The sequence below is a fragment of the Siphateles boraxobius genome, unplaced genomic scaffold, assembly GCF_051911475.1.
Source record: "Siphateles boraxobius isolate OS27281-9 unplaced genomic scaffold, OSU_SipBor_1 6, whole genome shotgun sequence".
NCBI lineage: Eukaryota > Metazoa > Chordata > Actinopteri > Cypriniformes > Leuciscidae > Siphateles > Siphateles boraxobius.
The window spans coordinates 29,993,050-30,010,520 of NW_027509186.1; the positions used below are offsets into that span (position 1 = coordinate 29,993,050).

General features: G+C 33.2%; 1 protein-coding gene across 2 annotated transcripts; it reads left to right on the forward strand.

Moving 5' to 3' along the window:
* The first annotated feature begins 77 nt into the window (after nucleotides 1-77).
* On the forward strand, nucleotides 78-12,641 carry itgae.2 (integrin, alpha E, tandem duplicate 2). Of its 2 annotated transcripts, none has more exons than XM_077208808.1 (32): nucleotides 78-251; nucleotides 451-553; nucleotides 681-760; nucleotides 906-979; nucleotides 1,637-1,742; nucleotides 1,829-1,882; nucleotides 1,978-2,055; nucleotides 2,194-2,315; nucleotides 2,409-2,560; nucleotides 2,692-2,845; nucleotides 3,126-3,270; nucleotides 3,767-3,828; nucleotides 3,947-4,067; nucleotides 4,442-4,569; nucleotides 6,105-6,242; nucleotides 6,338-6,541; nucleotides 7,129-7,256; nucleotides 7,366-7,514; nucleotides 7,605-7,750; nucleotides 7,903-8,022; nucleotides 8,637-8,707; nucleotides 8,837-8,960; nucleotides 9,066-9,152; nucleotides 9,254-9,333; nucleotides 9,427-9,507; nucleotides 10,832-10,907; nucleotides 10,999-11,100; nucleotides 11,187-11,213; nucleotides 11,343-11,423; nucleotides 11,806-11,892; nucleotides 11,969-12,079; nucleotides 12,380-12,641. In XM_077208808.1, the coding sequence occupies exons 1-32, from the start codon at nucleotides 185-187 to the stop codon at nucleotides 12,431-12,433; spliced, it is 3,312 nt and encodes a 1,103-aa protein (XP_077064923.1). In that variant the 5' UTR covers nucleotides 78-184; the 3' UTR covers nucleotides 12,434-12,641. The 2 variants fall into 2 exon arrangements, with proteins under 2 accessions (XP_077064923.1, XP_077064921.1); XM_077208806.1 differs by having other exon boundaries at nucleotides 135-251; nucleotides 6,341-6,541.
* Nucleotides 12,642-17,471: the final 4,830 nt, after the last annotated feature.

Consider the following 17,471-nt stretch of genomic DNA (forward strand, 5'->3'; position numbering starts at 1 on the left):
CCTTGTTTTCGCAGAGAGTACCCCTCTCTTCCAGTTCTTCCAGTTTTTACAGTCTTACACTTCACTAGAGTAAATGTGCTGTCTCTGAAGTTTGTCAAGGGGGAGGGTTTACAGTCAGCAGAGACATGTGTGCTGTTCTTCTTTTAACACCACAACGAGCTGCTTTCTGTCTCAGTGTGCCGATATGTTTTTTTTAAAGCGTGGAATTGATCTAATTCACAAAATGTACAAAGGACTGCTATTTTTGATTGGTATGTAGCAGTGTTGATAATTTTAAACATTATTTAAAACATTTATTTGTTTTTTGGGCATGTTTTAAACACTTATTTATTTGAATCTGAAAATGTCTGGGCAAAAGTAGAAACTATATTATTAAAATATAATCTTATTACTGTGTAAAATTCTGCTGTATGATTCATTTTGTTTTTTACTCATTATTTTATGTTAAAGTCATATGCAGTGTGAACGGGTTCAATGTTCAGAAAACTCCAGTGAAGCATTTCATAAAAGATGATCCACTCTTTGGGCAAACTGTTATCCAATCAAAAGATGGGTTAGTCATTTATTAATTTTTTTTAAATAATTATGTCGTTTTACTGAAAAAGACAAATAAGTGTTCTTTATAATAACCTTATAGGTCATCTATTTTAGTAAAAGTGTCTTAATTTGTCCTGCTCTAGAGTTTTTGTTCCTTCCCCATCAAATGGAAAACATTTCAACTGCACTCTAAAGGATGAATGCGTCGATTTAAATTTGCCCGGTAAGTTTGTCTTTGTCTTTTGTATCTTCTTATAGAGAAGCTCAAAATGTAAACTTAACTTTGTTAATTTCATAATAATGTCCTCACTGATTTACAGAATTCATTTCACAGTAAAAATCTTATTATATGAATGTATATTTTAAAGATGAAAAACCAAAAGGCCTGAGATCAGTAGCATCTGTAGATTCTAGGCTGATATCAGAAGAGGAGCACATTGTGGTATGTATAAAAACAGAGGTGTCAAATTTCACCAAAGATTCAGCTATTGAAAGCTATACCAAACGAAGAGTAAACCGTGCATAATCAGATATAATTCACAAAAGGTTTTGTGTCTGTCGAGCAACATTTTTACAGTAAAACCGCAGAGAGTGTGGCTTCCCCTTAACATACGTGACAGACAGAAATGTGTCGGTTCTCATCTAAAGAGGAAATAGCCTTTAAGAGAGTGGGAAAATGGTGAAATTTTTTTTGTGAAAAGTCAAATAGGACTAGAAATATTGGGATACAACAGTTATTTCTGGGGAATTGTATTTGTTTATTTGTATTGGGACATTTGGGGAAATTGGTCAGGATGATGTGACTATCAGGAGGAAGTCATAAGCATTGAGAGTCAAAACTGTTACTTCATCCAAAACCATATAGTGACGACACTTCCCTAGTGAAAACATCTCTAAAATAAAACAATGTAGTCTTTGTCAAGTTTTAATCAGAGCGATTCTGTCACTGTGAGTAGTTAAACATTTAGCACAAATTCTTATTAACATAAGACATTAACATCTGTTTATTCAGTTAGAATGAAATGATAGCCGAAGAGGAAGGACTTTGGTGAAAGATACATCGAGATAATTAGAGTTGTGTATTTTTTTCCCTCCCAAGATGTGTAATCAAGTTCGCATAAAGAAGTCAGTATCTGAGGATTTGAATGGAAATTGCCAACTGATAAATCCCATTGAGAAAGTCAAACTGAATCCTGTTGAATTTGGTATGTATGGAGGATTTGATAATGGTATTTCAGATTCGAACAGATAAAATCCTACCCCTGATTTTTCTAAATCTCTTTCATCTCAGTCAACAACAACAACAACAACAACAACAACAATCGAGGTAGAAGTATCAATCAAGGTGAGCCCACCTGTCCTGAGATAAAACGAAATAATTTATTGTGGCTCATTTAAAGAATCTGATTGCTAATTTACATTTGTGTAAATATCTACAAGTTAAACAGAGGATGAGAAGACAAGCCGAGCCGGACAGTGACACAAAAACAGATGAGGATGAGGATGAGGATGAGGAAGGTACTAGTCTATGTTTGGCCTTTGAAATAAATAAGTATTTTTATTTATTAATTATGTCATGCTGGTTGTGTCATACTACAGATGCAAAGAATAATGTTTTAAAAGAAGCCATTATTTTTATACTGACATTTTTTTTAGATCCTGGGACAGATATTGCTTTTGTGCTGGACGGCTCTGGTAGCATTAATTATGATGACTTTGAGAGAGCCAAAGACTTCATCTACAATGTCATGTTCAATGTTTGGAAGACATGTTTCAATGTAAGTATAAACTAAAGGATTTTTTTTAGAGTGCAATTTAAAAGATATTTTACTTCACAAAAAAACCACCAACAACAACAACTCTCTCCTCAGTGTGACTTTGCAATAGTGCAGTATGGCAATATAATCAGGACAGAGCTCTCACTTCTAGACAATGAGAACGGTGCCAGTACCTTGCAAAAGGTTAAGGAAATACAGCAAATTGGGCATATCACAATTACTGCCTCGGCCATCCATCATGTCCTGTGAGTTTACAATTTATTATGTGAAATACTAGACAATTTATACTGTATCTTAAGTGTTTGATTAGCATGTAGCACTTTTATTGGTGATGCGTTAATGTCATGGTCTGACTGGTTTCATTGGTTGTTTACAGTACAAATATTTTCGTCCCTGAGAATGGATCAAAAAATAACTCCAAAAAAATAATAATTGTTTTGTCTGATGGGCAAATTTTGGGAGATCCGATGAAACTTCATGATGTTTTGAACATGCCACAAATGAAAGATGTCAATCGCTATTCCATAGGAGTAAGTGTCCTGTTTACTGCTTATTTCTATAGCATTTTTGATGTTTAAAATGCAATTAGAATTACCATTACAGATTTAATCTGTCCCTGTAGATATTTCTAGGTTCACCAGCCTGAGCCCTATACTAAAACACTCATATCAGCTATATTACACAGAGTTTGTTATTATATAGTTAATGATTTGTATGTTTTATAAAATATATATTAAATATTATATGATCAAATGTTATATTAAAAAATAAATCTTAAAACCCATACACTTAATAACATCTTATCTTTAGGTTGGTGCAGGCATTCTGTCTAAACCTGACGCAATAAAAGAGATGACCGACATAGCAAATCCTGGTCAATTTTTCAATGTTTCCAATTATGCTGCATTAGATGACATTCTATCCAAACTGCAGAACAGTATAGTTGGGGTTGAAGGTAAGAAAGTTTCAAACGTTTTGCAATATAATAGAGAAAGGCAGTTTGGTGAATAGTTCCAATGCTAAAATCTAATTGGATGAGCAGCAGCTGTAGCCTAAATAAAAAGCTGTTGTAAAATTGAACCATAAAGATATTCAATGCAACAGCAAAAAATTGTGAGTGCTACTTTTATATAACATTTCCGTAAACACGCAGTAAATTGAGTAAAACATTTTAAACAAAACATTTCCAGTTGCTTTATCAATTTTTGCAACGCCAACTAAAATTGTTCCAAACTAAGCCAAAGCAGAATCAAGCGTTGCACTTCCAATCAACACATGTATGAAAGTGTTTTGTGAATCAGTGTGTGCTTGAATGAATCAGTTGAGTGAATGACTAAAAACAGATAACATATTCTAAAATTGACTTTGACAGTTTTGTAACCGAATATGCAATATAATATTAATGTCAGTTTAATTAGTTTCATGCAATATCTGACCACTTTGTGTCTCAGGCACTGTAGGATTGCAGTTGCAGCTCGCAGAGGCTGGATTCAGTTCCCATATCGCGCATGACGTAAGTAGGATTTTTGGCTTTTGATATTTTTTATTCAAGAACTTCATCTTAATCTACAAAGAACCCGGGTGTATGTTTGATATACTATTAACATTAATTTGTTTTGCTTTTTGCATAGAAATCTGTTCTTTTTGGGGCAGTTGGTGCCTATGATTGGAGTGGTGGGATCATTTTGAAATCCCAAGGCACTGCGAAATTTATGAATTACACTAACAATGGACCCAAATTTTCATATTTAGGTGAGTGAGTTGATTTAAAATATATATATTTTTTTTCAGCGATTTTCATTTATATATTTTCATTCTCTCAAAAAAAAAATATATATATATAGGCTATATATATACAGTATGTATATATGTATATGTAAATTTGTTTCAGTCTGCATGTCCATTCTGGTAATTTAGGTTCATGCAGTGTCATCCAGTTCACAGTAATCCTCTTCCTAGCGGCCTTTAAAAATATATGTATTAGTATAATAATAATTTTCTTTACTGTCCTGCGGGGGAATCCATCGATCCATCATATTCAGTTGATTTTTTATTTTATATTGTAAACCTGGATAAATGAAAGTCATCTCTGTTACATGTTTGTTGAATCTACTTCCTGATCATAGGTTATAGCGTCACTTCTGCTCATTTATCTGATAAAACTCTCTACATATCTGGTGCACCACGGTATAATCTGACTGGTGGGGTATTTATTTTTAACGGCTCCGAAAACTATGTGCTACAGGGAGAACAGGTATTTGTAGTTAATACTATTGATATTAACACACCAGACTGTTTGTTTTAAGTTTTGAAAGTTTAAAAGTCTAATAATTCTTAATAATTATAGGCGCTCAAAAAAAATAATAATAATAATAATAATAATATATATACAGTGGTGGCCAAAATTATTAGAACGGTAAGATTTTTTAATGTTTTAAAGAAGTCTCTTCTGCTCACCAAGGCTTCATTTATTTGATCCAAAATACAGCAAAAACAGAAATACTGTGAAATATTTTACATTTTAAAATAACTTTTCTATTTGAATATATTTTAAAATGTAATTCATTCCCGTGATCAAAGCTTAATTTTCAGCATCATTACTCCAGTCTTCAGTGTCACAAATCCTTCAGAAATCATTCTAATATGCCGATTTGCTGTTCATGAAACATTTAATATTATTATCATTGTTAAAAGCAGTTGTGTTCTTTTCAGGATTCTTTGTTGAATAGAAAGTTCAAAAGAACAGCATTTATCTGAAATAGAAAGCTTTTGCAACATAATAAATGTATATACTGTCACTTTTGATCAATTTAATGCATCGTTGCTGAATAAAATTATCTTTATCTTTAAAAAAAAAAACTCTTACTGACCCCATAATTTTAAACGGTTGTGATAATGTTACAAAAGCTTTCTATTTAAGATAAATGCTGTTCTTTTGAACTTTCTTTTCATCAAATAATAAAAATATGTAACTGTTTCAGTATACATGAACTGTTTCCAACATTGATAATAATAATATTTTTTTCTTAAAAATCATATCATCATATTAGAATGATTTCTGAAGGATCATGTGACACTAAAGACTGGAGTAATGATGCTGAAAATTCAGCTTTGCCGTCAGGAAGAAAAAAACAGCTATTTTAAATTGTTACAATATTTCACAATATTACTTTTTACTGTGTTTATGATTAAATAAATGCAAGAAACTTCATTCAAAAATACAAAAACTTACCAACCCTGAACTTTTGAACGGTAGTGTAACAAATGAAAGATGACTAGTTCACAATTGCTTGTGAAATTTTTATATTAAAATGTTTACCTCACCTACAACCTCAGTTGGAGTAAACATGTCAAGAATTCAGATAGGGGCTACATTTGGGTTGGGGGCCAGTGCAAAATTCAGCTTGATTTCAATAGGTGAAAAACAAACAGCTTTACCAACACAGAAATAAATTGCATTTGAAAATATTTTCAAATAGAAACAGTATTAAAATATTTCACAGTATTTCTGTTTTTGCTGTATTTTGGATCAAATAAATGAAGTCTTGGTGAGCAGAAGAGACTTCTTTTAAAACATTAAAAAATCTTACCGTTATAATAATTTTGGCCACTATTATGTATATATATATATTAGTCCGTTTTTAAGATTTACACATTTCATTTGTTGAATTGAGTAATCTTTAAATGGTGTATTATGAATTCATATTTTTTTGTTCTGATTATACTTACAAACCCAAATGTATGCATTTGCTAATATGATAATAATGAGACGAAGTATAATTTCCATAGGTTGGATCTTACTTTGGATCAGTTCTTTGTGCCTTGGACATTGATAGGGATGAATACACAGATTATCTATTAGTTGGAGCACCACATTTCTATCAAAATGGGGAAGAAGGCAAAGTGCTAGGGTACAGATTGAATGAGGTAAGATCATACTCTCCTTTCAGCTCATGAACACGTGTGGGCCATAGTATAACATGATTTGTATCTAATTTGGTTATTTTTCAATCATCCTAAAGCAGGACAGGTTTGAGAGCGTGACAATGGAGCTGCAGGGTGATCCGGGACAGGTCTTTGCAAGGTTTGGTGCAGCCATCGTCTCTATAGGAGATATTGATGGGAACAAATTCAATGATGTTGCAGTGGGCGCTCCTCTGGAAGCAGATTCCTCCGGAAGCATTTACATTTACAATGGATTCAAAGATGGCCTTAAGTTTTCACAAGTGGGTACCGGCATATTTTCTTTACACTTGAGCTTTTTAATAAATCTTGGACAATATCCAGACAATTTTTTGTCCAGATATTGTTGCGTTTTTCCCCTAATGATCATGTAGACATGGTGCAGATAATTATTAGAACAATATTTTATATTATATAAAGACATTTTATTCATGTCAAATTCATAAAATGAAATGATAAATAATACAAATAATAAGATGATTAATATCCCATGATAATATCCAGAAATTCTTAAGAAAATACTGATTTCAGTTGGAATCTCTTCAAACTTGGAGAAGATCATGACCCTTACATAATAAACCAGTGATTTAAAAAAAAAAAAAAATGTAATAACTAATGATTTTGCATCTTTTGCTTCATTATCATTTACCCTAAAATTCTGAAATATTATGAACCATTATGAGCCTGCTTCTTCACAAAATATAGCTCCCTGTTATATTCTATTTTATTCTGAAAATGAATTAGCTTTTTTTTTTTAACAATAGACCTAAGATGGTTGCTTTCAAGTTGGACTTTCCATCTCAAAGCGACTTGAAAAGTTTTCAAATATAATTTGCTGTTTCCTCCCTAGAAAATTTCACCCTCAGATTTTGGAATGAAACTTGTCCACTTTGGTCAGTCAGTAAGTGGCGCTCCTGCCTCGGCCTCAAATAAGCCCTGCATCGCTGTTGGAAGTCAAGGGAGAGTGACTATTTTTGAGTGAGATTTTGTTACAATTTTTAAATTATATTTCACTATACATTATGTTACATTGTAGGAACCTTCTCTTTGGATGTTGTTTCATCTTTATACTCATTTTTTTTTGCAGGAGTATCCCTGTTGTGGTTATCAAACCAGCTATAACTTTTGATATTTCTAACAAACAAATTCCTCTGACTCAACAAGTGAATGAATTATCCAGCAAGTTTAGCATATTTTTAGGAGTGTGTTTTAATGTGATAAAGGGAAAACTTCAATGTAAGTGTTCTGTTTCATTTCAGTGAGTATTCTTGATCCAAAACAATCCTCATCGTTATTTTAACCACAATTTACTCTCTGTCATTTTAGCTGAAACACTCCCTCTTCAGTACGAAATTGACTTGGATTCTAATGTAAACAAAAAGCGTATCACTGTTGACAACGGCGATCAATTAAAAAACAATTTTATTTTAACTGAAGACGAAGAGTGCACTCGTATCAACCTACAATATTTGGTACGTTGCTTCTTTGTTTGGTTCTTTTTTTTTCCTATCCAACTTGTCAAAGAAGTTGTCAGTATTCATTGAACAGCAAATTATTAATTGCAAAAATCATTTGAGAGCTATGATCCTTTCTTTGTGATATTGACTGATTGTTTTCTTTTCAGGGATGTTTTGATTGTTTTTCACCTATTAAAATCAAGCTGAATTTTGCATTGGCCCCGCACCCAAATGGAGCCCCTATCCGAATTCTTGACATATTTTCTCCAACTGAGGTTGTAGATGAGGTAAATATTTTTCAGAATATTCATAATATAAAAATTTCACAAGCACTTGTGAACATAGTCGTCTTTCACCATTTGTTACACTAGCATTACAAAGTTTTTGTATTTTTGAAAGAAGTTTCTTGCATTTATTTAATCATGAATACAGTAAAATGTAATATTGTGAAATATTGTAACAATTTAAAATAGCTGTTTTTTTAATGTAATTTCTTCCTGAGGCAAAGCTGAATTTTCAGCATCATTGCAGTCACATGATCCTTCAGAAATTATTCTAATATGCTGATTTGCTGCTCAGGAAATTATTATTATTAGCAATGTTGAAAATAGTTGCTGCTTAATATTTTTTTGGTAACTGATAAATTTTTTAAGGATTCTTTGATGAATAGAAAGTTCGAAAGAACAGCATGTATTTGAAATATAAATCTTTTGTACAATATAAATGTTTTTATTGTTATTTTTGATCAATTTAATGAACACCAAGTATTATTTGATTTAAAAAAAGTCTTATCCGTCCTCCAAATTAGGCAATTTTTCATTAAAAGACTTTTAATTTCTGTAATTTAAAACATTTAAAAACATTTAAAATGATCATAGCAATACATTTTTGTTATTTTTAGATTTCCTTTGAAAATGACTGCAAAGCTGCAGATTGTAAACCAAGTATTACATTATCTGATTCACAAATTAGGTATGTACCGATGACATGAATTGAATTCATTTTTAAAGGGGGGTCCTGAAGGCTATTTACAAATGTCAAAATATAGTTTGATATGTTTTTTTGTTTGTTTTTTGGTAACTAAAATAATTTTCGTTGCAGTATAACTAAGATCATAATTGGAGTCACTCAAAGCTTGAATATCAACTTCAATCTTATGAATACTGAAGACCCTTCCTATTTGACCACCCTGACTTTGACCTACCCCAGTATACTAAGTCAGAAGGTAAAAAAACATTATCTCACCTTGCATAACCCTAACCCAAAAGCCAATTATCTCTGCTGTTGATGCATTTATACATTATATACTGTTTTGGTGTCTCACTTACAGAAAATAGAAGGTGCCACCTGCCCTGTGAAGAATGACAATCAGATACAGTGTAATATTCAACACCCTGTTTTCAAACGCGACACACAGGTATGACTTTATCTTTGAAACATAAGAATTCTGATGTCATTTGCACTTGATTTTTTCCAGTAATGAAAAGTTGTTGTTCTTGTTTTATTTTTATTTCCCAGACCAACCTCTTCGTCTCCTGGCAGCTCAATGACATCATATCTGAGTTGAGGGATTATGAGATTATCGCTAATCTAACCAGGTTTGAGAGCTGGTTCTCTTGCTCTTCATATAAAAATCAGTTACTAATTTTTAAATGTGCATTTAAAAAAAAAAAATAATTCTCTGGTTTTAGTCAGAATGACGGCTCTCAGCTTCTGGACTCAAAAAAATATGCATTTAATGTGATGTATTCCCTACCACTCCAGCTGACTGGGTAAGTGAACAAACAACCTGATAAGTATTTTGAATTAAAGAGGTCATGAATTGAGAAATACATTTTCTGGATCTTTTGACAAGGTAATTGTACTCTAAAAAAATCCTGTAAATTTCATAAATCAAAACTTCCTAGTTAGTTCAAAAACAGCTTTTATTAAAACCAAGGTCCAAAAATAACTTTGTTCGGATTTTGTCACATTATGACGTAATGAGAAGAGAGGTATTTATTATTGATACAGAATCACTGGACTAAAAATAACATAACCTTCCAAAGGATCCTAAAGCTAGAAAATAGGTTATTTATTTTCATCTATATGTGAATGACTCAGTAGAGAATTATTTGTTTGTTCGTTACATTTTACTGGGGATTATGTGGTAAATCAGTCACAATTTCGGCACAGGCTTTACAAACAGACTTTTAGTGTAAGATATGGACCCGACAGTAATGCCACAACATGTAAGTGACTGTGTTAAATCTAATGCCTAATCTGTGACCAGTGATTTCGGATATTATTCATTTACAGTCAGATGCTCTGTCTCAAAATCGTTATTTTTCCTGTTTATGCGTCAGAATCAAGCCAGTGACTAAACGGTCAACTTTACATTATTTTATGAAAATAATCTGTTATTTTAATTGTGATTTAAGAAAGTGATTTAAAGAACCCTCCCTTTATAATCGCTGGAGCTGTCAAGAGTTTATCAGTGACTGAGTTTTGGACTCTCGACAAAACTCCCATTATTATCAATGACGCTGTCTACACTGTACAGTGAATATTATTTACATCGTGTTTGTACTATTAGTTATGATGAAAACATTTGTGAGAGTGCAGAAATCGAGCTGCAATGATGAGATCACTGCATTCATTCGCTCAACAGACACATCTGTCATAGACTACAATGCTCATTGCTGCAGCCTTTAATGCGATCGGAGTAGATCTAAATATAATGCTATATAATAAACACTTTTCACGATTAGTTAATCTCAACAGCTGTAACAGTGCACAGTAAATTTTTCAAGATAGTTGCACATATAATACTTATTTCATATGAGAAGATGTAAGCCAATCACAGGAGTGGGCGTTTACTTAACAGCAGACACGCCCCTTCCAACAGAGTGTTCAAATCAGAGGGCTAAAATCAGGGTAGAAATTGACTTTTATTTTTAAATGATGACAATTTTTTGTGTAAAAATCATACTGACATTATAAGTACACCAGGAAATATAAAATAATAAAAAAAAGTTCATGACCCATTTAAACCTCTTGATTTTGTAATATTGAAGCATATATATTATTATTTTCTTTATTTCTCCACAACAACAGCTCAGCCTCCCCAAATAGACTCCGTATTGAAGAGGGTGCAGATAAAAACAATCAACAGATGCGGTTTGAATTTCAGGTACAGTATATAAATCACATAAGAACCGGCAAATTTTTATGTTCATAATTTATATTATACATTTAATCAATTCTATTGTATTCTGATTCAGTTTGCAGGTGAAAATAAGTATGGCGCTATAATCGATGTAGTTGTAAACATAACAAAGGACACCTACAAAACCGATCTGCAAATCAAAAGTGTCAAACCAAAGGTACCACATTAAATATTTAGTGCATAGAGTGACCATAAACAGCATGAAGGCTTTCAAATTTACATTTATTGCTCCTTTTGCATTAGGAGTGTCTTCGGCAAGGAAATGAAGAGGTAAGATATTACCTTGAAACATTGTTCGTAATTTCAAAAAACTTTTTAAACTGCTCATCTGTTATTATTAAATAATTTAAATATTTTCAAATTAAAATACATTTTATATTTATATTTGTGTGCCTGTAGGGAACCCATGTCATCAAATGTACCATGAAAGAGCTGCAGAAAATCATCATTGATGCCATTGTTTTGATAGATGATGTTCAGGTATAGTTGCATAGGTGCGTTCACACCATGTCGTATTTACTGTAATTAGGAGATTTAAACGTGTAAAAAGCGTTCACGTCCTCGTAGAGCTTGTAATTACAACTTGAAAGCTGGGAATTTTCTGAGAGCTCCTACTTGACCCACGTGACCGGTGTACCACCTGACCACTGTTGATTAATTTAGGCGTTGATAGTGTTATCATAAAAACGCATAATTCCAAGTGCGAGGACGCGAACAGCTCCGAGTAGAATGTCACGTGTTTTCATCTTGAAATTATGGTAACTACGACATGGCGTGAAAGCAGCAATTAGTCCTGGTATAGTGATAATCATGTGCATGAACAATGAATCTGTTTATCCAATATAACTTTTCAAACCTATAGGAAAAATCAGACAAGATCACTGCCGTAGGAAAATACAGCTTTGATGAGACCGTCTATGTTGCGAAGGATACTTCAAGGACCGTTACGGTGAGTGGCAGACCATTTTCAAGCATGCAAACGTGTTATCAAGCATAGTGGCTGAGAGATTTTTCATGCAATGCAGGTTGAGGTGATGATCACGAAGCTGATCGTGACGTCATCTAAAGGTGCCATCATTGGAGGATCCATAGGAGGATTTCTGCTCCTTATCGTCATTATTATCATTCTCATAAAGGTAAAAATTAACCCTTCCTTTCTGTCCCCACACTTGATAATGATATTACACCGTTCTTTCTTTAGGAAGATCAAGTCGAGCGCAATGCAATTTGGGACATTATTTCTTGCAGTAAGCTGTAATGGCATAGTGCATATTTTGGTGAATCTAGTTGGTCATCTATGTTTTATCTATAAAATTTGCATCCTGTGCACAGTCTGCATACAATATACTGCAGAAATAATAAGAGTTGTAAGATGCTATTCTGAACAGAACCATTATCTCAGCATGCACTGACTCTTCATGTGATTTTATTTTCAGTGTGGCTTTTTCCGTCGCCGCCATAAAGTGGACCAAGCACAGAGTCCAAACTGAAGACTGCCAAAGCTCAGGAGGGAATATATATTCCCATATATCTTGCTTAAGTTTGTGTCAAGAAATTGTTGTTAACCTTGTTTATTTTATTTTGAATGTAGTGTTAAGAAGCTTTTAATGACAGATTGTATTTAATATAGTATGTACAGAAAGAATGTTAGACAAAATCTCTCTGTCTAAATAAATGTAAATCCTAAATACCCCATAACCAAGGCACTAATTTATAGCCCGGACGTAGTGTGCAGAAACTGAACTCAGGATTTGATGAGACACCAGTGTCCATGAAGAAAACTCAAGATAATTTTAAGTGGAATTTTATGAGAAACATTTCAAATTGTAATAATATTTTTTTTTATGGTTCATCATTTAAAATATGAAATATATGGTAAGACACATTTTGGTTGCATGAAAATATATATATATATATATATATATATATATATATATATATATATATATATATTGATGGTTTGTTCTTACCTGGTTTAAGATTATTTCCCAGTGCAGTCAAGGTTGACTGACAATTCTGACAAGTTTAAAAGTGCTTTCTTCTAAAACAAGCCTAACCATCTTGACCGGGCTGGAAGACCAGCAGAGCAGAGGCATCATACTAATTTGAAAATGGAAATAACTAGTGGTGGCCAATCCGCTCTACATGGTGTACACACATAAACAGTCACACACACAGTACACGTGGTCATATGATATGGCCTTTTATGGAGCTCTCACGTCTGGCTATTTTTAGGCTTACATCTAATTATTGAATGTCACTGTCACAGCCTGTGCTGAAATAGTAGAAAACACACAAAGATTTTATATTGTCTCTTAAAGATTTCAAACGGCGTTGAATAATAGCCTACATAATAATACGTTATGTGCATTGTTATGCCAATGCCACCACAATGCTAATTTACCATACTTTCCCAATCTGTGTAGGAATCTCTGACTGGTTAACGAAGCGTTTTTTTCTATAGCCTATCAGTTGATCAAGTTCACAAAAACCGGTCTGGGGTGCGTTTCCCGTACAACGACGTAACTCGCTGCTTAAGCAGGTGGTGGAGTAATAAATAGTTTGAATGAATCTGTTGATATCGAATTAATGCTAGATGTTTTGCTACGGACATGGCATCTGAGGGCTATTTATTTTGCTCTATTTCCATATTCAATCATAGGCTCGTTCTTTTACGGGGTTGAGCACGTTCGCACATGCGCACTCTTAAAAAACGGTGCTTAAAATCTCATGACAAACTAAAATACCTAAATGACATTTATGTATTCTAAATAAAAGATACAGATTGCACTGAATGTCAGCTTGGTTGGTCCGGGGTCCGTGTCGTGTCTCTTTTGGTCATTTGATTTCCTCTTTGGAATGGAATAACGAGAAATGAAAACGAGCTCGTTTATTCGTTTTTTTTTTGTTTAGTTTAAAAAACGAAAAATTAGATTTTGGCTCGATTTTTCATTTTTCGTTTGTGGTTTACAAATCGGTTTATGGGTTCGATATTTCATTTGCACACGTGGGCGGCGCTGAAACGCCCCTTTCATCTGATTGTTCAAACCGCACCGCCTTCAGTAGGAGCTTTTCTTTCTGTCAGGCAGAATAAGAGTCACGAGTGCGGCACTGACAAATGCACTTTAATAAAATAATGTCTGAAACCACCACTCACTGTTAACTACGCACAATATTTGAAGCAGAAATATGTTGCTGGTCACGTAACTCGCGCTGCTGCGACTTGCAACCGACCCCGGTAATGTGAGCCACAGTAGGCCTACATGACAGATTATTTTAGCATGATGTATTTCCCATTGATAAATACAGTGCAAATAGTTCCTTATCTTTGGATAAAAGGGAAGTGGAAATAAAAATCAATAATAGGCTGAACTGTAACATGATCATATGTTCATAACATTTACCACTCTCGTCTTTTATTTACATCAAAAGGTGTGTGTGACACATGTACAGTATAGGTCTAAATAATTTTGAAAATTGAATAGAAATAAAGTTTATATTTATAAATGCAAGCATGTGTAGCCTACTCAGTTCACATGAAAATAAAGAGACAGAAAATAGAGAAGCTAGAATCAGTGGACGTACAGAACGTACAAAATTAGCAGGGTTTGGGATTAATTCAAATCATGTCAGTTGACGAGCACGGCATACCTTTAAAATGTTATTAGTTTTATTATAAAACTAATACAATTTTATTACATACTGAATTGGTCGATGTTTCTCTGAGTTCTGTTTATTATGTTGGCTTGAGAAAGCGAGCATATATTTAAACATTATTGCATATAAACATTATATAGGCTATCCATTGACTTGCGTTATCTGAGCAATAAAGGCGTAATACTTAATACTGTCCACTAGAGGGGGCGACAGGATAATACGTCTTTCTACTCTCTTTTCCTGTTTGCATCAGTTTAAATGACAAATAAAAGCATGAATTTCATTCATAAAAAGGCCATATCTGTGTATGAGAACAAGCTTTACATTTCAAGCTGTACAACTTACTAAAACTTGAACCCTACTTCAAAGTTTGCCACTCTCTAGTTTCTTTTAAGATATTGTTAGTTTTTGCGTTTATTTTTTTTCCATCTGGGACTGGAACTATTTGTCATGAGCTCTATATTTTAAGATGTACTTGAAAAAATATGATTCAACAACAAAAACTCTGTTTTAACTCGGCAAATTTGTTTTCCTTTCAAGACTATAGCCTACAAGTTAGCCTGCTTTTTGCCATGGTTTGCCATACTGCCCAGAATAAACTATAGGCCTATATTTCTCCACACGAGATGTTTAAAAACCTTTCATGTAGTTTTTGTGAAGACGACCGCATATCTTACAATATCTTACAAAGTTTCTATCTATCTATCTATCTATCTATCTATCTATCTATCTATCTATCTATCTATCTATCTATCTATCTATCTATCTATCTATCTATCTATCTATCTATCTATCCATCTGTCTGTCTGTCTGTCTGACTGTCTGTCTGTCTGACTGTCTGTACGAAAAACTTGAATGGAAAAATGTATGCACAAATATATCTTAAATAACAGTTTAAAAAAGGTGGTCTGCTATATTTCACAAAGGAAGCCCATTTGTGCGTTATACGAGAAGGACATTCTGAATATTAGCCTTCTGTAAAATTAGCTGGCTTAAAAATGCAGATTGATCATTGCACAGTTATTCCAGACGCCTCCAAGTGCTATTCGTATTGGAATTGTGTATTCACAGATTATGAACAGATGTTTTACACAACAAGGATATATTCCCATTGGGTTGTTGGGTTTTCATGTTTTATGGGAACTTTAGACATAATGATTTTTATACTGTACAAACTGTTATCCCCTAACTCTAATGTAACGGTTATGGGTAGGTCATCACTTACAGAGCGAAAATATATTTCCCATATATGAATGATCAATATATTAAATGGTTTAACAGTATATTTGAAAATATACAGAATAATATACAGAATATATTGAATAATGCATAAGAAATTGCTGCTTTTCATATATTAAAAAATATGTGACAATATATTTACTAATATATCATAATGTATGTAATTTTATATTCAGCAATACACTTCATAATATATTATGTATATGTTATCAGATATTGCCCTGCATGTGTAATATAGTATTGCAGGTATATTTTACTCATGCAATGTAAAAACATAATAATGTATAATGTAATATATTACTTATGTTTTTAATTAGTTACATTAATTGTTTCATATTTCCATGCTAATTAACAAAAGCAATAGTATTTAGCCAAGACACTATCACTGTGCTGAGGAGTGCACTAGCCATTACTTATAAAATATAGATACTATAATAATAATGATATTAGGCCAATCATCAACCTAACCAGGCTCTATTCTTCAGCACAATGGTAATCCCAGAAACTCACACATACCAGAAAACCTTTTAAATTAAATCATAATATAACACTAAACACTAATAGATCTCCCCATATTAATATAGAGCAAAACACATTAAATAACACTTAATTTTAACATTTGCTCTCCTTTAACAGTCAGAACCAATGCATGCTGAGAAATAGAAATCTGTTGTAAGTAACTCATTCCGTGAATGTGTGTGTAAATATGTGTGAACATACATTCACATTTATATGGGAACATGTATGTGCAATTTATGTAGGCTACACAATAAAAGATAAAACTTTGTGAATATTACATGTAATGCTATTTTGTCTTCATTTATAAATATTTTATATTCATTAACATATAGCCATACATGGTCAAAGCATATATTGCAGTATATTGAAAAATATAAGCACTAGTTTCCCATATATGGAAATGTATTTATTTTGCATTTGTATATATTTTGCAGTAGCCTATATTCCCATATATTTTTGTTCCGTAAGGGATCTACGGACATCTAATGTTACGGACATGTTTTATCATGGTACAGTTCAGTCTATTATTGATTTATCCAAAGAGACGGACCTATTTGCACTGTATTTATCAATGGGAAATACATCATGCTAAAATAATCTGTCATGTAGGCCTACTGTGGCTCACATTACCGGGGTCGCTTGCAAGTCGCAGCAGTGCGAGTTACGTGACCAGCAACATATTTCTGCTTCAAATATTGTGCGTAGTTAACAGTGAGTGGTGGTTTCAGATATTATTTTATTAAAGTGCATTTGTCAGTGCCGCACTCGTGACTCTTATTCTGCCTGACAGAAAAGGCTTGTTCGACTTGAACCGGCGCTGCACAGACCGATCGGTTGATGACATCAAAGTAACGCGAGAGCGATTAGAGAGCAGACGGCTCCTTATGCTTTTGAATCGCTCTCGCGGTACTTTGATGTCATCAACCGATCGGTCTGCGCAGCGCCGGTTCAAGTCGAACAAGCCTAAAGAAAAGCTCCTACTGAAGGCGGTGCGGTTTGAACTATCAGATGAAAGGGGCGTTTCAGCGCCGCCCACGTGTGCAAATGAAATATCGAACCCATAAACCGATTTGTAAACCACAAACGAAAAATGAAAAATCGAGCCAAAATCAC

Excerpts from the sequence above, each read along its gene's own strand:
- itgae.2 (XM_077208808.1), top strand. The coding sequence starts at position 185 with ATGTTTTTTTTAAAGCGTGGAATTGATCTAATTCACAAAATGTACAAA. Across the intron at positions 1,883-1,977 it reads AGGTAGAAGTATCAATCAAG|TTAAACAGAGGATGAGAAGA; the intron begins GTGAGCCCACCT and ends AATATCTACAAG. Across the intron at positions 2,561-2,691 it reads TCGGCCATCCATCATGTCCT|TACAAATATTTTCGTCCCTG; the intron begins GTGAGTTTACAA and ends GGTTGTTTACAG.